A 20330-nucleotide genomic window follows, 5' to 3' on the forward strand; every position below is an offset into this window, starting at 1 on the left:
TGAATAACGAGCGACAGGGCTGACACATGCTCATTAGCCAGTCTGAAACACAGCGGACACAGGAACGCATCCCAGCCGCGCCTTGTTATTTTATAGTGGCTGTGTGTGTATGTTTGTGTGCATGTGTGTGCGTGGGCTTGCATTAGTGTGCGTGTGTATGGCTGTATCTGTCTGTGCATGTGTGTGCATGTGTGCTTGTGGGTGTGTGTGTGTGTGTGTGTGTGTGTGTGTGTGTGTGTGTGTGTGTGTGTGTGTGCCTAGAATTCAGAGTGTGTTTCCCTGTGTTTATGGGCTTTGTTGTCAGTGTGTGGGCTGTGCGACACACCCAGACACACACACACACACACACTAACACACATCTGCATTGTCTCCCCCACACAATATAAAGGCAAACTGCATAAAAATCATGAAACTGCTCTGCCATCTGGACATATGGTCTACCCTGCAGCGCTAGGGGCATGTCTGAGTCATGCCGGTACCTGGAAGGACAAAGCATCGTTCATCGATGCACCAGATGAATACAAGAATCCTCATCCTTGTCTCCCTTCGCTCTCCCTTCGTCTCCTCATTCCTCGAGCACCACCCATCACGAGCATGCTAAACCCTGGCTCCTTAAGAGTCGTGAGCAACAGCGGCTCAGGTCCTGACACCGACCGATTCTGAAGATCCTCCACCTTACTGCCGATTGTTCATTCCTTCCTGCATTCGATCGTCCACACCTCGGCGCGACACGTCGACTTTCACAATCTCTTTGTTGACAAGCCTATGTATAAAAGATTTGTCCCGTCGTTGGATTCTCTCCCAGCAGGCTGCAGTCACCGAGCCCCGAAGAAAGCGGCCACACTTTCAGTCTGTCTGACGAGATGCTGGGAGGAGTGTGGTGTGATGTCAAATTGCCCCGCGCAGTAAGCCAAGATCATAAGTGCTGTCCATTAACCACAAGTGCTGCCTGATGTCGTCTCCATTGCTTCGGCTGATATCCTCCTTTGACTTGCGGTCATTCACCTTCTCGCTCCCGTCTTTCCTCTCTACACCTCCCCCCTCTCTTCCTCCCCCTCCCCCCCCCCCGCCGTCTTTTCCCTGTTCAGCTTTCCACCATGGGATCCTCAACCCTCCTCTCTCTCTCCTTTCCTGCCTGCATCCTTCCCTCCCTCCCGCCCTCCGTCACTTCCTTCATCTTTCATTGCCCCCACTCTCTCTCGTTCTCCTCCTCCGCCCACCTCTCATCCCCGTCGACGCCGGGGTCGCAACAAAGCTCACAGGGCAAATACCCAGGGTGCACTGCTGCGCACGGCCCCCGGCACGAGCCACAGACAGATCCTTCGACGTCCGGACGGCCGCGAGGTGCGGGTACCTTGTAGCAGCGCTTAGAAACACACGGCTGTGTGTGCCGTTCTATCGACTGTGTCATCACTCACTCCCCAGATGCAGTATCAGCCTTCGGCCTGTGTTAACTCACAGCTACGCCCCCCCCACACACACACACACACTCACACACATTCTTGTCAGGGGAAACCACATGAGGAGCCCGGTGCTTCGTGGCAATGTTAAGCATCAGCCTTCAGTCTGTGTAACCTCATCCCCGCCCCGACACACAAACACACACATTCATTCACGGTCACACACAGACACACACACTCACGCCGTACCCACTTTACAGGGACCGACCACATGACGACGAGAGGACCCTGCGGGGTCGCGACATTAAGCCCGCCGAAAGAGGACGGCGCAGAAGCAAAATAGAGTCATTCTGTGTGGAATATAATAACAGAGAGGAGGCGAGGAAGAGAACGAGGCCTGGCATGTTAATCATCTTTTTTTTTGGTGATTCAAAGACATCAAATGGGCCGATCCGAGGGAGATTACTGTGAGATTCCCCGCTGAATACACCACATTCGCAGCGGGGGTCGAGAGGCGAAAAAGGAAAATAAAATGTTTGCAAATCCTTCCCTCGTTACACACAAATCAACACATCATTTTACCAGGCTTTGAACTTTTTTTCGGGGCTGCTCTGAAACTCGTTTGAAAATCCTGCGAAATCAATCTGTACTCAATGTATAATTATTTTGCAGCATTACCCAGATACTTAATGGAAAACCTTCGGAGGGGGTTAGCTTAACGGTGAGGCACCTGCTGTGTGATGTAACTACTAGAGTCCACAGAATGGACATGGACCGGAAACGACAACAAACAAGGCACCCGCATCATGTGTTGTTGTTTTCGAGCAGCCGCCGCTCTCTCATGCTCACTCACGCTCACTCGCGCTATTGTGAATGTGTTGGATGAGCCTTGGTGTTCAGATCTATTAAAACACATGCCCACGCAGGGAGAAGATGGCTGCTTCTTCAGACCCGCACCCGCAAAACTCAAAGAGTTGGCACTGTCTCAAGCATCAGACCGGCACTACTCCCCCCCCGCCAGGAAACAAACGCAGGCGGTAGAGATATTTTCAACGGACCAAGAACTGCCGTTTCATACAACAGTATTTCTACACGTCTTCAAGCAGACACTGAAATGCAAAGAGAATCATCGGTTGGGATGTTTTTCTTACCTTGGGACTTTTCGTGCATTTTCCGTTTCTGGAGTCCTTGATGTAGGCGATATCCAGGAGATCCGTTTCCTGTCAAACACAATTGGAACAAAAAAAGACTATTAGAATAGGAGATAAATGTGAATGAATGACAAATGCGACACAGGGTCAATATTTGTTTTGCACAATTCTTACCACATGATTTAGAGTCTGGACAAAACACATCTATCTCTAATACTTTAATGCTTCAAATGTGTGCCACAGAATATAGGGACACAAAGTGCACAAATTGTGTTTGGAAAAATTAGGCCACAAGCTTATCATGGCTTTATGACCTTTTACATTCCATCCCTCACAACAGGCACACACACACACACACACACACACGCGCACAGACACACACACACACACACACCCTCTAGACCACTGTCCTGTGCTAATGCCTTGCCCTACAGTGAGTCAGCTGGGCTCAGCTGTTAAGAGTTCCAGTCAATTGACTGAAGGGAGTGTGTGGGTGTGTGTGCGTGTGTGTGTGTGTGTGCATGGGACATGACGTTACTTTGGACGATAATGAAGCCTCTATTCCAGCACCCCCTCTCCCAGCTCCCTGGTGATGAGACCACAACGTCATCGGAAGCATGATCAGGATTTAACCCCGAAGTGAATCGACAGAGTGCGACGCCGACCGCAGGCTCACAACCGACCGGCACTGCCAGTGCAAATGGGAGTCCTGACCGCAATAAGGCTTCATAACTGGAACCAAAACCAGGGCGGAGTACCCGTTTCCCCACTCCCTCTCCGAAGTTCCCGACACCAGAGAGAGAGAGACCACCAGACTGGTCTCCTTGCGCTCCGACAGGAAAGGACTCGGAATCGATTAGAGGTACTAGAACACGAAAAACGCATGGGGGGGACGGCCGTGGAAACATGTCAGCGGCAAAAAGGCCCTCTAAAGATAAATGAAATAGATTGTAAGAGCAGTGCAGCTGCTGAAAAATAAAAAAGAGTTTGCTGATGTGTTACCAATGGAGAAAGTGATGTGAGCTTGCCCCCCACCCCCCCCTTTCCCCGTGAATCACCCGGAAGTCCTTACCACAGCAGCCCACGCGGCCCCTGCAGAGTCTAATTGGATCCCCCTCAGGCATATCCCAACCCGGGGGGCCCACTCACCCAATCCCCAATCAAGTAGAGGAGGCACCACCACCACACACCTCTCACCAACTTCCCTCCATCTTCCCATCTCTTCCCATCTCTCTGCCTGATGACCTGTCCATCAGTCGGTTCAAATCCACCAGGCAGCACTATTTCCTGCTGATCTGCCGCCGTTTTCTGTGCCGAGTGGCAGTCGGCGATCTGATTGGCTAAGCGCATTAGAAGAGGGCAATTTCAGCGTTGGTCTACCGTAACTACCGCAATTTCCGTTCTCTCAGTCCCGGGGGTGAGAAGAATAAAAGCATCAACATCATTCATGGAAAAATACATTATAATATTAATTCATAACTAAATTATACCTTCTCTTGCTTTGTGTTCAAAAATATAGCCCTTGAAGCAGTTTAGCTTATTTGACACATTTCATCTACTCGTGTTATTCCTGCAATTTCTGGGTTGTATCTTCACGGTTGAACACAATTGCATTGTGTACGTCGCTTTGGATAAAAGCGTCAGCAAAATAAGGGGAATGCAACGTAAAATAACAAGACAAGAAGAAGAGACAACAAAGCAATATCCGAAACACGTAACGGAGACGGAAAATCCCTCTTATCCCTCCGATGAGAGGGATCCCTCTCTCTGGCGTCTCTCACCACTAAACCCAAGTAACCCAAGCCCATTTCCCCTTCCTCTGAAGTGGGCCCGCAAATCCTTCCCCCTCTCTCCCGCCAATGAATGCACATTGGGAAGCCGCCTCTTCCTGGCATTGCGGCGTGAGAATGGGAACGAGGTTAATAAACACAAGAGCGGTGCCAATGGCTTGAAATGACGGACTCCCTGGTTCCTTCGTGCTGCTCTTCACATGCTTTCATGGGCTTCCAGAGCATCTCGCTCCCCCTTCATCTCACCTCCACAGAGGGACGCCAGGCGGAAAATGAACCGCGGCTGAGCCGAGATGGGGAAATGGACTTTTGTGATTCCCATGATACATTGCTCTCCCCCACTCAGACCTCGAACACACACACACACACACACACACAGACACACACACACACACATGATCGTGAGTTTCATTTTGGATTGTGTGTACCATATGTTTATGCTTTGTGTGTACCTGTATATGTGTGTGTGTGTGTGTGTGTGTGTGTGTGTGTGCGTTTGTGTGTGTGTTTTATCTATATAAACTGCAAATAATACTTTTATTAAGGGATTGGGAGACTGACTGCACATTTTGTGGCCAATGCCATCTCAGTAGGACCCGTTGGTCGATGAAATGAGGTGACCAGGACACACAACAAGGAGAGTGAGAAGAACATAATCGCTGATGGACAGCGTCTGGCAAAGTAGAAAGTCTTTCCCTTTCATTTTGATTGGGAAGGGTATTGGGAGGGTTAAGACTTCTATAGTTGTATTATCTTTCTTGAAGTGTAAATATATCAGACTGGCACTAGCCCCCCCCCCGCCAGGAAACAAACGCAGGCAGTAGAGATATTTTCAACGGACCAAGTCGTACTTCCAACGGACTGTCGTTTCATACGACAGTATTTCTACACGTCTTCAAGCAGACACTGAAATGCAAAGAGAATCATCGGTTGTTTTTCTTACCTTGGGACCATGTAAATATATATAGATGTCTTGCATGGTTATTTATTGTCAAATCTTTCGGGATTTTATCTCAGGGTAGCCTTTTATTGTTTTACAAAGAAGACATTCATAGTCCAAAACCATTAATATGGTTGTCATGGTCACTTGCTACCATATAAAGCAACAGAAAGGGGGAAAAAATAAAAAAGAAAGGGATATTTACGGGAAAGAATTATAGATTATGGCTGCCAATGGAAGGGCGGACATGTGTCAGGGCGGACACTGTGTCCATATAAGAGGTGGAAAACGTGGAGCACTCTATTCTATGGCCGGGGTCCACAAGGACAGGCTTTTTAACCAGTTTACCAAGGTGAGGCGAGACATTCTGCAGGGGCTTAACGCATCAATTAGAGACCGGGGGGGGGAGGGAGGGAGAGAGAGAGAGAGAGAGAGAGAGAGAAAGGAAGACAGAGTGAGACAGACAGACAGACAGACAGTGAGAGAGAGAAAAAGGAAGACAGAGAGTGAGACAGAGTGAGCCATAAAGAGAGAAACAGACAGCTAGAGCGACAGAAAGAGAGAGAGAGAGAGGGAGACAGACAGACAGACAGACAGAGAGAGAAAAAGGAAGACAGAGAGTGAGACAGACAGACAGACAGACAGACAGCGAGAGAGAAAAAGGAAGACAGAGAGAGAGAGAGAGAGAGAGAGAGGGAGAGAGAGAGAGAGGGAAAGAGAATAGTGAGAAAGAAAGAGAAGAGAGAGAAAGAGGCTCAGAGTCAAAGGTCAGCCTCCCCATCGCGACCCTTTGAAGCCCTCGCCTTTATAGAAACAGAGCTCCGCAGGGGGGCCTGGTGAAGCAGCGGGGCCCCAGGAAGGAGCTCCGTGGTGGGGACCATTTGGTGACCCTCAGTGCACGATTTGTTTTCATCCGGTCTGGGGGTGCTTCGGGCTGGTTCTGGGAGGGGGGGGAGGCTGTTGTCACACACCCCAAACGTGGAGACCCAGCGATTGCTGAGGCAACTGTTTCCTGCTTGTTAACAATCAGGGGTGGGGGGGCTTGCTAGCCACAGCGTGAAGCTAATGCGCTACACGTGTAGCCGTGTCATTAGCAGACCCCTGGGTCAGCGTAGCATCCGCACGCCGGCGTGGCTGCGTCTGCACGCCGTTAGCGCACGCACATCAAAACAGCCGAGTGACTCGCAACAACCGGAGGATTCGTTCGCAAAACACGTTTTGTACATCAACAACAACAACAACGACTGTTGTATCTTTCCGAAGGACGATGGAATGTTTTTTATGGCACGATTCATTTCATCCTTCGGAATACGTTCGCCAGGACGCTGTCCTCCTGTTCTGGGTTTTATCTTTTATTACCTCGCAGTCCTTGATCCGTATCTGACTTCCTGTCTCCTCTGTTCCATCTCTCTCTCTCTCTAGTCATTCTTTGTTTGTATATTTCTCTCTCTCTCTCTCTCTCTCTGTCTCCCTCTTTCTCTCTACTCATTTTTTGGTTGTCTATTTGTCTCTCTCTGTTTGTCTGGCTCCCTCTCTCTACACTGACTCTTAGGTTTTCTATTTTTGTCTTTGTTCGCTCTCTCTCTCTCTCTGTCTTTATCTGTCTTTTTCGCTCTGTGTCTCTTGTTCAACCTCGGTCTCTCTCCCTCTCTCTCTCACTGTCTGTCACTCTCTCGCTCTGTGTCGCTGTCTCTCGCTCTGTCACTGTGCCTTTATCTCTCTTCTACATATATATTTGTCACAGTTCCTCACATCTTTTCTCTCTCTCTCTCTCTCTCTCTCTCTCTCTCTTTTTAGTAGCATTGTTGAAGCAGAGCACAACCATACGGCCCATTAAGATCTGTTTCACGTCCAGGAAGCGAGAAGCATGGGAGGGAGGGAAGGATGGAGGGAGGGAGGGAAGGATGGAGGGATGGAGGGAGGGAGGGAGGGAGGGAGGGAGGGAGCCAGTGGCGGTAGGGGAGGCGGGAAAGTCACCTTCATGTGCACAAGCCTTTGGGTTCTGTTTTCCAACTCTGCATGTTGACTATGGGGGGGGCTCTATAACGACATCACACGTCATTAAAGAGTCGTAGCGTAGCGAAGCTAAAGGCAAAAAACAAACTTTTCTTTGGGAAATATGTATCATATCTATATATAAATTTTCTGCTTGCTTGGACTGACTGCTTCGGGCCCTGCAGTTCAGATGTGTCTGCAGCCGTTGGAAGGGCCAGGGGGGGATGTATTCTGCGAAAATATATAGTTCCTCCATCTCTGCACTCCATAACGCAGTTTACGATCACGCTTCCTCGTTTGGGGTTGGACGCAGAGTCGTTCAAGGCGCAGAGTTCTCACACCAGGGATTCCACAGAGGCAGCGGCTCAGGGAAAATGCTCTTTATTTCCAGGGGCCTTGGGAAGGAAGAGCCGTGGATCACCGGAGAGGCGAGGCCGGCAGACCGGCTACGCGTTTACTATCAGCAATGCTCAGTGGCGCCCAGGCCCGTGGGCCGACCCCACGGGTGCCCTGGGCTACGGCGGAGCAGGCCCACTCTGCTGCAGCAGCCAACGATGAAGGACTTAACCTGGGGGGGATAGGTTTGTGTATGGCGGCGTGGGGTGAAGGCATTTTTCATGAGTTGATGACGAGATGAGATGGAGGAAGGGTAATGGGGGGATGGTGGGGAAAGGAATGTATATGGTAGGGAAGGGGTGAAGGTATTGACCATGGGATGATGCAGATGAGAGGGAGGAATGGGGACGGGGGGAGGGGGGGATAGGTTTGTGTATGGCGGGGTGGGAGTGAAGATATTTTTCATGGGAAGATGGCGAGATGGAGGAAGGGTGATGGGGGATGGGATTGGTTGTGGGATCCTGTTTTCCTTTTTTGGGGATGTGTGGAAAGTTCCCGGGTCTGCTGGGTTTGTTTGTGATTATCAAGGGTTTGAAGAACATAGGATGATTGTGGGATATGGTTATAACTGAAGGAGGTTGCAAAGGACATTTAAACAGAAATGTATAAAATAACACTTAGCCACACACACCAACAGAAGGCGGGAGGTGTGATTGAAGGAATCACAGGGGTTTAAATTCAGACGCTCCATCCGAAGTGCTGTTTTCGTTTAAAAGCGCTGGCGTGCTTACACTCTGCCCTCGGGCAGAAGAAGGCAAAATTGGCAATAAAAGAGTGATATGTTTACCAAAAAAGGAAACATTCTCAGCAGTGGGAAAACTCAGTTGGATCCAATCTAATAAAATGTCTGCAGTAAAGAAAGACATTTTATTTACATTTCGTCTTCTTCTAACTCCTTCAAAAAAGATGCCTGCTGAATTTATGGCCCCACACAAGAAGGTAACACATTCCTTCTCTGTCAACTCAAACGTTATCATGATATGTTTTAAACTCATGGCTGTTATTTGACCCATATAGTCACACAGATACAGCCCAAGAAAAAGACCATGACTTCAGGTTGAACACGTGTGCCACGTGTGCGACAACAGCCAGCAGCGCCGCGCACTTATTACTCGTCCTGACAAGTAAACGAGGCGCGTCACTTGAACAGAAACCACCCGTAATCAACACGTCAATCGCCCCTATAAAAGGGGATGCTTCGGAGCCCAGCCACAGGTACGTATAAGCACTGCGAGTAGCTCGAGGTTAGCCCTAATTGAGCGTAGCATAAGAGCTGCCTTACAAGTCACAAGCCCTTCTCTCTCCACGCGGCCCATTAGTTAACTCTAAACAGCCCTGACAGTTGACAGTGATGAAGTCTCCAGCCATGGCCACCAGGAGATTAAACAGAGGAGATGGGAGAGGGAGGTAGGATAATACAACCCAATGAAGAGAGAGGGATTACAAGAGAAGAACACGGTGAGAATGATTGAGAAATCCATTTGAGAGGAGTTTGTCTCTGCACTGCCCTAACAAATCCTGTGTATTGTTTATATGTACATGTATGTGTTTATGTCTGATTCATCTGCATATTTCTACACGGCGTATACTATGTATACTACATCTGGGAACATCACTGCGTGAACCATGTGTTTGTATTTGTGGTATCATGCACATTGTCGTTTTTAATAGGCCGAAGGCAACCGAAGCTTGGAAGCAGGCCACGTTAGAATACGTCATAACACAAAAGGGAATATGCAAATCTAGACTGGAAAAAAGGGTTTATATATGAGTCAGCACTGAGTTCTCCCTGATAAACACATTTCTCGAGCTGTCACCACTCCGACGGAGAAGTACACCTAAAATAGTTTTTATTTTGGAGGATTTCGAGGCTACTACTTGGTAAATATGAATAGAGGTACTGGTGACAGGACGTAGGAGAGAGATGAATAGAACTGTCTGCCTCAAAGGCTTCAGAATCTGATTTAAAAACTGAAAACCGGAAACAAAGACACTCAAGAAGATCTACTGAGCGAGGGGAGTAAGAGAAGAGAAAACATCCACTCTCTGTTCCAGATGATTTGCCGTTCCGTCTGGGACTCACTGAATTTATAGTGAAACCACTTTAAAGGCAGACATTGATACCGGAAAAAAAGGCATCTTCAAACTATGAATGAACATCCTGTCTAAAGCAGAGTGAACCCGTTTTTCTAAAATGAAAGAACTTAAAACCAATTAAAGCCTATCCTAACCCTACCGTCCATTGGTCCTAACCAGTTGGCGGCCATTAGACGACGCTGTGTTTTACTTGTTTCACCATGCTTCTCTGCGATAAAAACCCGCCATCATCACACGCCTCGTAACATCTCTCCCTCCCCAGATTACGATCACAATTACACCCCCTTTCATCGCAAAATCCCAGGAAACACACATTGCCGTTATCTATAACAGAGCATATTATTCGACATGGATGGCAGACGGCAGACAGCAGAAGGCGGTGACTTCAGAGATCTCGTTTGCCTGGATGGAGGCTTCTCATGTCCTTTAGGCCCTTGTGATAATGAGATAGATAATGGAGGGGACCGAGGCCGGAGGCGGGACATGCAGTTCTTGCCTATTCTGATCGCCACGTAACTTTGTTCACGTCGCACTGCGCGGCGACTTCGTCTTCTCTCTCGCCTCCCGAATTTGAGGCAAAACACCAGGAGGGTTAATAAGGGACAGACGCTGTTGTATGAGGTTTTAACATTTGGGGGTTTTGAATCCAAAAGGTCCAAGAGGCTTTGGCTGTACCTTGTTATAATTCACATTTATTTCAGCGGTTCCGTACCGCTAAAGAAATTGGAGACGCTAAGACATGTTGTGTTCAGAGCCGTTATTACTGCTCACTTTTTTCTTTAGACAACCCAAAAACATAAATGAGGGATGAAACAGCACACACACAAGAGCCCACTGGATAACCCACACACACACTATAGGGACTATGAGGTCAGACGGAAGTAGAGGAGATGGAGGAGAAGCAATTACACACTAGCAAATACACACGCACACACACAAACACACACACACACATGCAATCACACACAGACACAAGCAAAGAGAAAAACGGTATTATATAAAACAGTGTGTGTGTGTGTGTGTGTGTGTGTGCGTGTGTGTGTGTACGTGTGCACACACGTGTGTGTGCATGCCTGTCTGTGGGTATATGTGGACATGTGTCTGTTGCTATAGTCAGTGTGGTGTCTGTGTGTGAATGTTGGATTGTACACTACAAACACAAACGTTTCAGACACTGACAAACACCCCGACACCGACACACACTCACACACACACATTTCGAAATACGGATTCAAATAAAAACAGTCTGCCCAGTGCGAAAAGCCTCTGGCCACGCACATGGGCATGTACACTGTCTGACGGATGAGATACACCAAGTGCTTGGAGGGATGGAGACGAGGAGGGGGGTATGGGGGGGACTGGGAGGGGAGAGAAGCTCTCTATATTTCTCCATCATGCAAGAAACATGGTAGTGTTTCATGCATTTTTTCCTCTGTCTGTCTGTCTGTCCCTCTCTTTCTTCCTGTCTGTCTCTCTCCCTCTCTCTCTCTCACACACACACACACACACACAAGCGCCCTTAGTCTGTCTTCTCCTGCTGTCTCCTTCATCTTGGACATCTGTGTCTCTGTCCCTCGGTTCTCTCTCTCTCTCTCTCTCTCTCTCTCTCTCTCTCTCTCTCTCTCTCTCTCTCTCTCTCTCTCTCTCTCTCTCTCTCTCTCTCTCTCTCTCTCTCTGCAGGGCTGCATGCTAACACCGGCTCCTTGTCTGGAGGGCTGACAGGTCTTGTCTCCTCCCTCCCTTCTGTCCTTGGTTCGCTGGCTCGCTCCAGTCTCCCTTTGGGTGAGGACAGCCACCCAGACAGCATTAACATGCACAAAAGGTGCTGAATAATGCCTTCGCTTTTTCTCACCTTCGACCACAGCGACACACTGAACACACAGATGTATGTGCGCAACGTACGCCTTCACACACTCTTGTGGTAACACATTTGCCAAAACAGACATGCAACAGACATCCACACCGAGCACATGCAAGCACACGCGTTCACACGCACACACAGAGACACACACTCAACAAACTCTCGTGGTAACACATATACAAAAACAGACATCCACACACGGGCAGGCAAGCACCCCGAAAACATAAACACACACACACACACACACACACACACACACACCGAGATACACGCACACACACACTCTCAGAAGCACAAACGAACAGGCACATAAACAATTCCTTAGAATTAATTTCATCATCGTTGCCCGCCACTACCACGCTTTAGCGTGTCATAACTCTTTATTATTCATGCAGACCCTGTGTCTCTCCTGTCTGTCGGCGGACTGGAGTGTATGAGGGATGTGTCGCCGCTGCTCTCACACCTTCCTCAACAGCAGCGTTCCTGCCGGGAACGCTGACGTCAAGGACAAAGACACTCGCCCAATGAAACAAATATTCATATCGCCCCATCTCTGTGCAGCTGCCACGGAAGTGTGTGTGTGTGTGTGTGTGTGTGTGTGTGTGTGTGTGTGTGTGTGTGTGTGTGTGTGAGTCGCTTTCTCTCTCAATCCCTCTTTCTCTCTCTCTCCTTTTGCCATCCCTGTTTCTCCCTTTACCAACTCTACCGTTTGGAAATAAAACAAAGCTGACGATTGGATGAACACAGGCAGTTTAATAAGACCCTATTTTCAGACCGCTGACAATTTGAAAGAGTTGGAATATATACATATATACATAGAAATATTAGCTTCAATGCCTGCAGTTTACGTCAGAAGGCATTGCAGATCAGATAAATATCAGACATCACACGGAACAGGAAGCAGAGAAGACTGCGGTACAACTGCAAACATGAAGGACTTCATATCATTAACAAGCGACGTAAATACTAGACTCAACCTGACTGATGATAAGTCATTCATAATTTGTTCAATAATCCATACCAAAATGGAACCAGACTTGGGTCTTTGCTCTGTGAAAACAGCAACAATTTGAAAAATACAGTCGCAGAGATTCTCAGGTCGTGTTAAATCACGGTTTTCAACGGGACATGGCCGATTTGGCTTGGTTTAGCCACAGAACACAGGGACACAGCACATTGTTCGTGATTCAGTGGCAATCTGCATTAGCGGTGGGAGCCTGCGCAACATACTAAATCCCTCTGATGCCTTCGAACATTTTCATTCCCCCTGAGATGCAGAAGCAGCTTTAAAGTAGAGTTTTATACGAAAGGGAGGAGGCCATCTGGAATAGCTTCAACACCACGTCTTCTCTTGAGCTACTGTTTTGCTATGTCTTCTTGTTAAATTAAATCCTTTTTGTGTGAGTGTGCATGTGTGAGTGTGTGTCTCTATCTCGTTCTTTTAAAATGGGGGTCTCTCTCTCTCTCTCTCTCTCTCTCTCGAAACATACCGCTATTTTGAGTGTGTTGAACGGCGGTGATGGCGTTCGCCTGGGCTCGGAGCACCTCCAAGCTGTTTTCAATTTGATACCTTCCTAGGATTTTTCTTTTTTAAGTCCTTGCCAAATTGAATTGACTTGAGTGGGAAACAGAAAGGCGACTGACCCACATCTGTGACACACTTAGTCCACCCGTGCGGAGATGGAACGAATGGAGAAGAAGGAAAATAAGAAGAGGAAGTGGACGAGGAAGAGGGGACTCCGGAAGGGAGGTTTTAGAGGGGGGAAGGGGGTGGGGGAGGGCGAAGATTGGCTCTCTGATCCTCTCGTATGGGAAAGGCTAACTGTGACGGTGGAAGGGCAGGTTGTTGATCTGATGGGCCAGTACTGCATGATGATCCCTGGAGCAGAAGACCAACATGCAGCCCTGGACATCCCATAAGAGCACTGAAGGTGGTGGGCAGGGCGGCCTGGTGGTCCCCTGCTCCAGGGAGAAGGCCTGCCTGGACCGTACACAATCGGAGCGTTCATTCTTTCAGAGCGTCGCTTATTCATCTTCACATTCTGACGGTGCACTTGGATGATGTAATGGGATAACCGTTGCCGGTAACTTTTCGTCACTTACAGTCAAACCTTGTCTCTTACGACAAGGAAAAAGGAAGATAGATTATTATTCCAGTAAGAAGACAGTTATCACTAACGAATCAACCCCACCCCAAAGACACGTTTAGCTTCATCTTTGGTGTTTATGTTTGAGTGTGTGTGTGTGTGTGCGTGCATGCGTGCGTGTGTGTGTTTCCTGTAGCTTTTCGTCACTTATAAGACAACCTTGCTTCTTACAACAAGGAAAAAGGAAATAGTAAAAGGGAAGAAGTATTAATATTCCAGTAAGAAGACAGTTATGACTAATGATTCAACCCCTCCCCAATCTCTATTTCCTTTGTGTTGTGAGTGTGGTGTTTGACACACCTGTGTTAATTAGTGATTCTCTTCACCTGTGTTTTATGTAAGTCATTATTAGGTCCTGCCCCAGATCCCCAGATCTCTGAACATGGGTTCACCTCCTAGCTCAAGCTGGGACAATCAATGTAAATTCTTAACAGGTTTAGCCTCATCATGTTTGAGTGTGTGTGTGTGTGTGTGTGTGTGTGTGTGTGTGTGTGTTTTGTGTGTGTGTGTGTGTGTAAGTGATCTAACAGTGCATTATTTTGCACTATTTAGAATTAGTTTATTGTAAATAATACTTATTTTATTTCATTTTACCTAATGTTATCCTTTTCTACTTACTGCACCATGGGTCAATTTCGAGTCCTATATTTGTCTTGCCCTTATTTTGGTTTTGAAAATAAAGCCGACTTTTGAACGATTGAACGATTAACCAGTTAAAATCCTAATCGATTCTTTCATCTGACATTCCACAGAGATATTCCAGGAATATATCTGAGAAGGAATAATACAATTCTGTTATTGGAGCTCATATCCATGGTGATCAAGCAGACGCTTTCAAAGGCACAAAAAGGAAAATGGGTCTCGACTCTCATTATGCGGGCCTCCCACACACTCACACAAACACAAACACACACACACACACACACACACACACAGACACACAAGCACACACACACACACACACACACAAACACACCGAAGCACACAGACAAAGACACAGACACACACACACACACACACACAGACAACCACACACACACACACACACAGGCACACACACACATGCATGCACACACACACACACACACACACACACACAAATTAGACAATGTTGCCACCCGTTTAGTAGACGCCTGGCATTGTCCACTCACCCACTCAGGCAAACGGTCATTTTCTACATGAAGGAAGCACTGCAGATTGTTAGAGAGCAGAGAGAGACTGTAATTGCCTTATTAGCAAATGGAACTTGAGTGCAATTAAGACTGGACTGATTCCTCCAGCAATATACACGAAATAAATGGACCTGAGTGCTTCAATGAATATGGAAAGGGAAGTTTTAATGATTTTGAGAGAGCGAGAGGGAGGGAGGAAGGGAGAGAGGGAGAGGGAGAGAGAATGAGAGAGAGGGAATGAGAGACATATAGACAGAGAGAGAGAGAGAGAGAATGCCAGAGAGAGAATGAGGGAGAGGGAATGAGAGACATATGGACAGAGAGCGAGAGAGAATTTCTTTTTTCCATATATATGTATTGATACTGCGACACACAGGCCACCTAATCCAAATGGACCTTGTCTCGCTGGGAGAACAGCGGATGGCATGTTGACAGTGAGCATAAAGCAGCGTAAATGACATGTGCTAAACGCCCTGAGGGTGTGAGACTATTAATAGAAAGCCTTTTAACCTTTGACCTGCATTCCAAATGCATAAACGCCCAGGTCGAACCCCCCCCCCCCCCGGATAGCTCCGGCAGATAGGTCATGTGCTAGCGTGAAGCTAAAGGGCTCTCTACATTGATATCACTAACAGGCCATAAATGCCTTTTTTTCACTGCAACAAGAAGAGTTCCTTGTTCCTGGTAACTGATGCCTCGTTCCTTTTCCTGATCACAGCCAGACAGAAAGCAGGCTATACCTCAGATCTAGCGTTTCATTTTGAAAGCAAAATCAGGGGAGAAAAGAGAAGGTGCACAGAGAGGAGAGGACGCTAATGAGAAGATTTTTGAAGGAGATCTTGAGAGAGAGCCAGGACCACTCCACTTTCTTCAGCTATGCAAAATAAGTCACCGGCCGGTAGATCATTAGCCTGGCCTGCACTGCACATTGAAATCTATTCAAATCCTGTGGATGTGTATGTGCAAGTGGAGTTGGTAAAAGGCCAGAATGAAAGCTAGCTACATTACTACTAGCCTCGTGTCTGCAGGGCCGGCCCTAACCAATTTGGGGCCCTCCACAAGATGTTTAGATGGGGCCCCTTGGGGCACAGCCCAATGGTGTACTGTAGGAGCAAATCTGACATTGGGAGGGGGTGGCACACACTTAAACTTTAGGGTCTGTGGGGCCCTCCCCCAGGAAATGTAGCGCGTCAAATACTTCATTTCCTGCATTCTGATGATTTTTCTGCATCTTTTTGTGCCTTTTCTGCATCAATTTATGGTGGAAATGTCTATTGATGTAATGGACAACACTAACGTTGATTGGTTCCTAAGCCAATGTCGCAGCCAATTCCACCACCAATCTGTGTGAGTGTTCAAACACTCACACAGAAACCGCATAGCTTAATGTGTTGAGATTTTCTTTGATAAAAAAAGAAAAAAACAGTATCAAAGAAGCAAATGACATTCAACCAGTTAGAAATAGAAATATGAATAAGGTTTGGCATGAAATAGGATATTAACGAAGCTAGTGCAGTCGGCTTCCCAGAAAATAGGGCCTATTTTGCAGGCAACGTATCTAGTTACGTTGTGGTGGGCCTTTGTGTAATATAAAAAATAGATATATAAAGTGTTAAATAGTATTAGTCATACTAATTTACAGACAGACATTTTGTGCTACCGGTTAGCTCGCATTTATACGTTCCAGGTTTTGAGGCTTCTTCAAAATGGACCCCAGTAACTTCAGCGTGAACACAGTGTGACCATCAGCATGCGGCTCCACCAGTTTGTGTCTGATTAGCAGAGATTGACTGAGGAAACAGCCTGTGTTTACCGATAGTTGTAAAAAAAAGCAAAAAAAAAAGCAATTGAGGCTTTCCAAGCGTCATTCCAACGGGTTCGGGGAGGGGAGGGGGGGGGAATACATGAGAAAAACAACTAATGGTATCTTGAGATCTAAATGACAGCCCAGTGTGGGACAACACAATGCATGCTAACTAGGGAGATAAGGGTTAACATGGAGGTGGGGGTAAACCGCACAGATAAAGACACAAGGAAAAGAGTGAAAGAAAGAAAAAGAGAACTGAAAATCTAAGAGCTGAACACTGACTGAGAGAAGAAGGGGAGAACAGAAAATGGTATCTGCTCGGTTTGCAATTACCTACGGTGAACCCTTTTTAATTGTCTGTCGTCTTAATTGCCTGCATCAAAATGTACATGAGCCCTGTTTGTTTTTGGAGATGAAATGCATCAAGATAAATATTTCACATTGGAGGAAGTTGTCCTTTTTTCATCCTGCAGCAGTTTCATTCAAAGTTGATACGCACGCTATCTGACAAGAGGGTTTTGTCCACAGCTTCTTGCAATACCATGAGAGCATTGGTGGTCTCAGCAGGAATCGAGCCCTTAACCCTGGCAGTTTCGGTAAGGCTAGTTAGGACCTACCTGTTCCTGAATTCTACGTATCTGAGTGCACTGAAAATCTGAGTCTCTGAACACTGTTTGTTTTCTAAATGCTCACCATAGTGAGATAATTTGCATGAATCGTTTAAACGAGAAATGTCAGTATTTTTGGAAAGCCATTTTCGATTACCGCAATTTAAATAAAATTTGAATGATAGAAATCATCCTTTAACCAATGTAACACGTTTGGTGTCTGAATCTCAAAATAGATATCTATTTTTTAGGCTTTATGGAAAGGTCTCAGCCATTTCTGCGCTAAGCATGCTCAGGGTTGTCCCCTGAGCACAAAGAGACCCCCCACACTTCAAAAACACCTTCCTGTTCCATTACGGACACACCTGCCCTCTGTGGCACGCCGCGGCTCTGTGATTGGCTGAGATTACCACTCAACCCAGGTCTCCCCGGGCTCCGGTTGCCCATCAGTCAGACCTTGTTGTTGTTGTGGTTGTTTATGGGCTTGTGTAACGGACCCGAGCAGACGTGTCGGTTGAACCGAACGGAAACAGGGCTTTTATTCGGTTGGTGTCACACAGGCTCGCCGCTAGGGAGAACGCACTTTATTCCCCTACGGTATTTTGCTCACGGGTTTCGGCGAATCAAGTGCCCCCTCTCGAACAGGAAATGAACAGGACAGAGCGTCCTCTGTGAGAGACCAAGTGTGAGAAGTAGTAGGTGTGTGCGTGTGTGTGTGTGTGTGTGTGTGTGTGTGTGTGTGTGTGTGTGTGTGTGTGTCGGTGTGTGTGTGTATATGTTTGTGTTTTAAATGTGCATGTGCATTGTGTTGCTTTTTGTCTGCTTGCGTGCATGTGTGTGTGTGTGTATATGTGTCCCTACTCAGAATGCACAGTGAGGAACAGGTTTGGCTATAGCTGAAAACACAGGTTCCCACTGTCTCCCAGGAGATGTAAACCTAAAAGAGTCAATGTGATTTCTTCTCCTTCCATTCAGCCCCCACATCCTAGCAACCCTTTTATTCCCTCAATCCCCCCCCCGCCAAAACACACACACACACACACACACACACACACATACAAGCACACACACTGTAACAGTCTTCAACCCCACAAAAATAACAAACTTAAATTCTGAAATGTATAAATTATAAATTTGTACCAAAACCAAAACCTAAAAGACATTTGTATAAGTCTACACAAGTCAATTCCATGGTAGCTGCTTCTTACACCTGCCAATCTGAAAATATTAGATTGCATACCTAATCTGCACTCTCAGTACACACTTTCGACCAACCTGTTTTTGCAGCTCTAACAAGTTGCCTTTGCACCCATATTGACTGTCCACTTCGATTGTTCACAGTGGGAGTCACTTTGGGCCCCGGCTCTATGAACTAGGTTGAATGTTAATGTAAATGTGAATGGTGTCCTGTGCTCTCGACAGCCCACCAAGGCTGAGGCAAGAGGTCAAATCCTATCGAGAGAAATGTTGCAGCTCCCAAATAACTACGCTGACGGACAGCCAGGTTCAGACACCAGGTTACATATTAGCATTTACGACAGCTTCTCCTCCGCTTTAAAAGATCCAATCACTAACGTCAAAAGATAAAACAAGTTATGCAAAATTTCAAAGCCCATATCAACAGTATCCACTTTTTTGTGCCGTCTGGCTGTTTTTCAGTGCATATATATTCTTGCCATTTATCTTGGGTAGGCAGCAGAATTGCTCAGGGATTTAGAGCTAATGCAGAAACGGTTGTGTGAGCGGTTTATCTGCGCAGCCTTAGCCTAAGACTATCTGGGAAACCGCATTAGCGGTAAAAGTCAGACCTGGTTCCGTGGGGTATTAGGACAGCTGGAAATCAGGTAGCAGGAAGTCACGTTTGGTCGATGTCTGGCTATCTTAAAGTCTTTAGGGCAAAGCATATAATGTATCATCTGCGTTAGCTAACCTACTTCTATGTAAAACAACGAACAGAAACGGTAATAGAAAGTCCCCAACATTTGATGTTACTCATGTTGTAGGGACATTTGCATTTCGGTTTGCATTTGTATTCTCTGGCGTGACACCTCATGCTATGGTTTTTGGAGCCATCAGGAAAGACTTCCACATGCACCTGTGTTGTGAGGTCAGGGGGTTGTCATAAATATTTGGCCTTTTAAGCCCTTTGAGACTGTAATGGTGATAAAGGGCTATACAAATACAATTGAATTGAATTGAATTGAATTGATTTAATTGAATGCTGTACAGGTCCTGCAAAACTTATTCAGTTTATCCCTCGTTTCACTCTTTCTCAGTTAAAGATTTGTTATCACACTACCCAAGGGAAACCCCGGACTCACATGCAATATCGATTCTCTCCCCAGGCCCTCCATCACAAGATACTCCCACAAAAACCCTGACCTTTGAACCACTTATGGATGATCTGTACGTTTAGGACAAAGTATGGGCTCAGTCTTCCTTCAAAGGCATTCTTCAAATGTATTCACCAAAATTGTGTGCTACTTTCACTCTCCAGCCGAATTCTGCTCTCAGCAATGTACTGCTGCTGTTGTGGACCAAATCTCCCCTTGGGGATCAATACAGTTATCTTATCTTCAAGGACCACGGTGTAATGGGTTTCTAAACCATGGAGGATGAAGGGGTTGTCGGACCCTCAAGGAAATAATGAATGATAATCCCAATAGACGAGAACTAAACCATTCCTCCTTCCAACCTTCCTCTCCTCCTCCCTTCCACTTTCTCTTCCTTCCTTCCTTGCTTTCATGAATATTCATTTCTTTGTTTCCATTTTTTTTTCTTCTCACTCTGGCTCCCATTCATTTGTTTATTCATTCATTCTTGTTCTCATTCATGTATTTATTGATGTATTCTTTCATTTTTGTATTTCCTCTTCACATCTCCTTCCCCACCTCCACCAAATCTTCCAAGATGTGGAATATTCTCTCTCTCTCTCTCTCTCTCTCTCTCTCTCTCTCTCTCTCTCT

At 46.7% G+C, this 20330-nt stretch overlaps 1 protein-coding gene across 4 annotated transcripts in view; it reads right to left on the minus strand.

The window, feature by feature from the left end:
- plcb1l (phospholipase C beta 1-like) overlaps positions 1-20330 on the minus strand; it is a 133516-nt gene that overhangs the window by 99170 nt on the left and 14016 nt on the right. For all 4 annotated transcript variants that reach the window (XM_079753138.1, XM_079753137.1, XM_079753140.1 and 1 more), the window contains exon 3: positions 2552-2620. In XM_079753138.1, the coding sequence (XP_079609264.1) occupies positions 2552-2620 (69 nt within the window). The remainder of the gene's footprint in view (positions 1-2551; positions 2621-20330) is intronic.

This window comes from Pollachius pollachius (assembly GCF_949987615.1).
Source record: "Pollachius pollachius genome assembly, chromosome: 16".
Classification (NCBI taxonomy): Eukaryota; Metazoa; Chordata; class Actinopteri; order Gadiformes; family Gadidae; genus Pollachius; species Pollachius pollachius.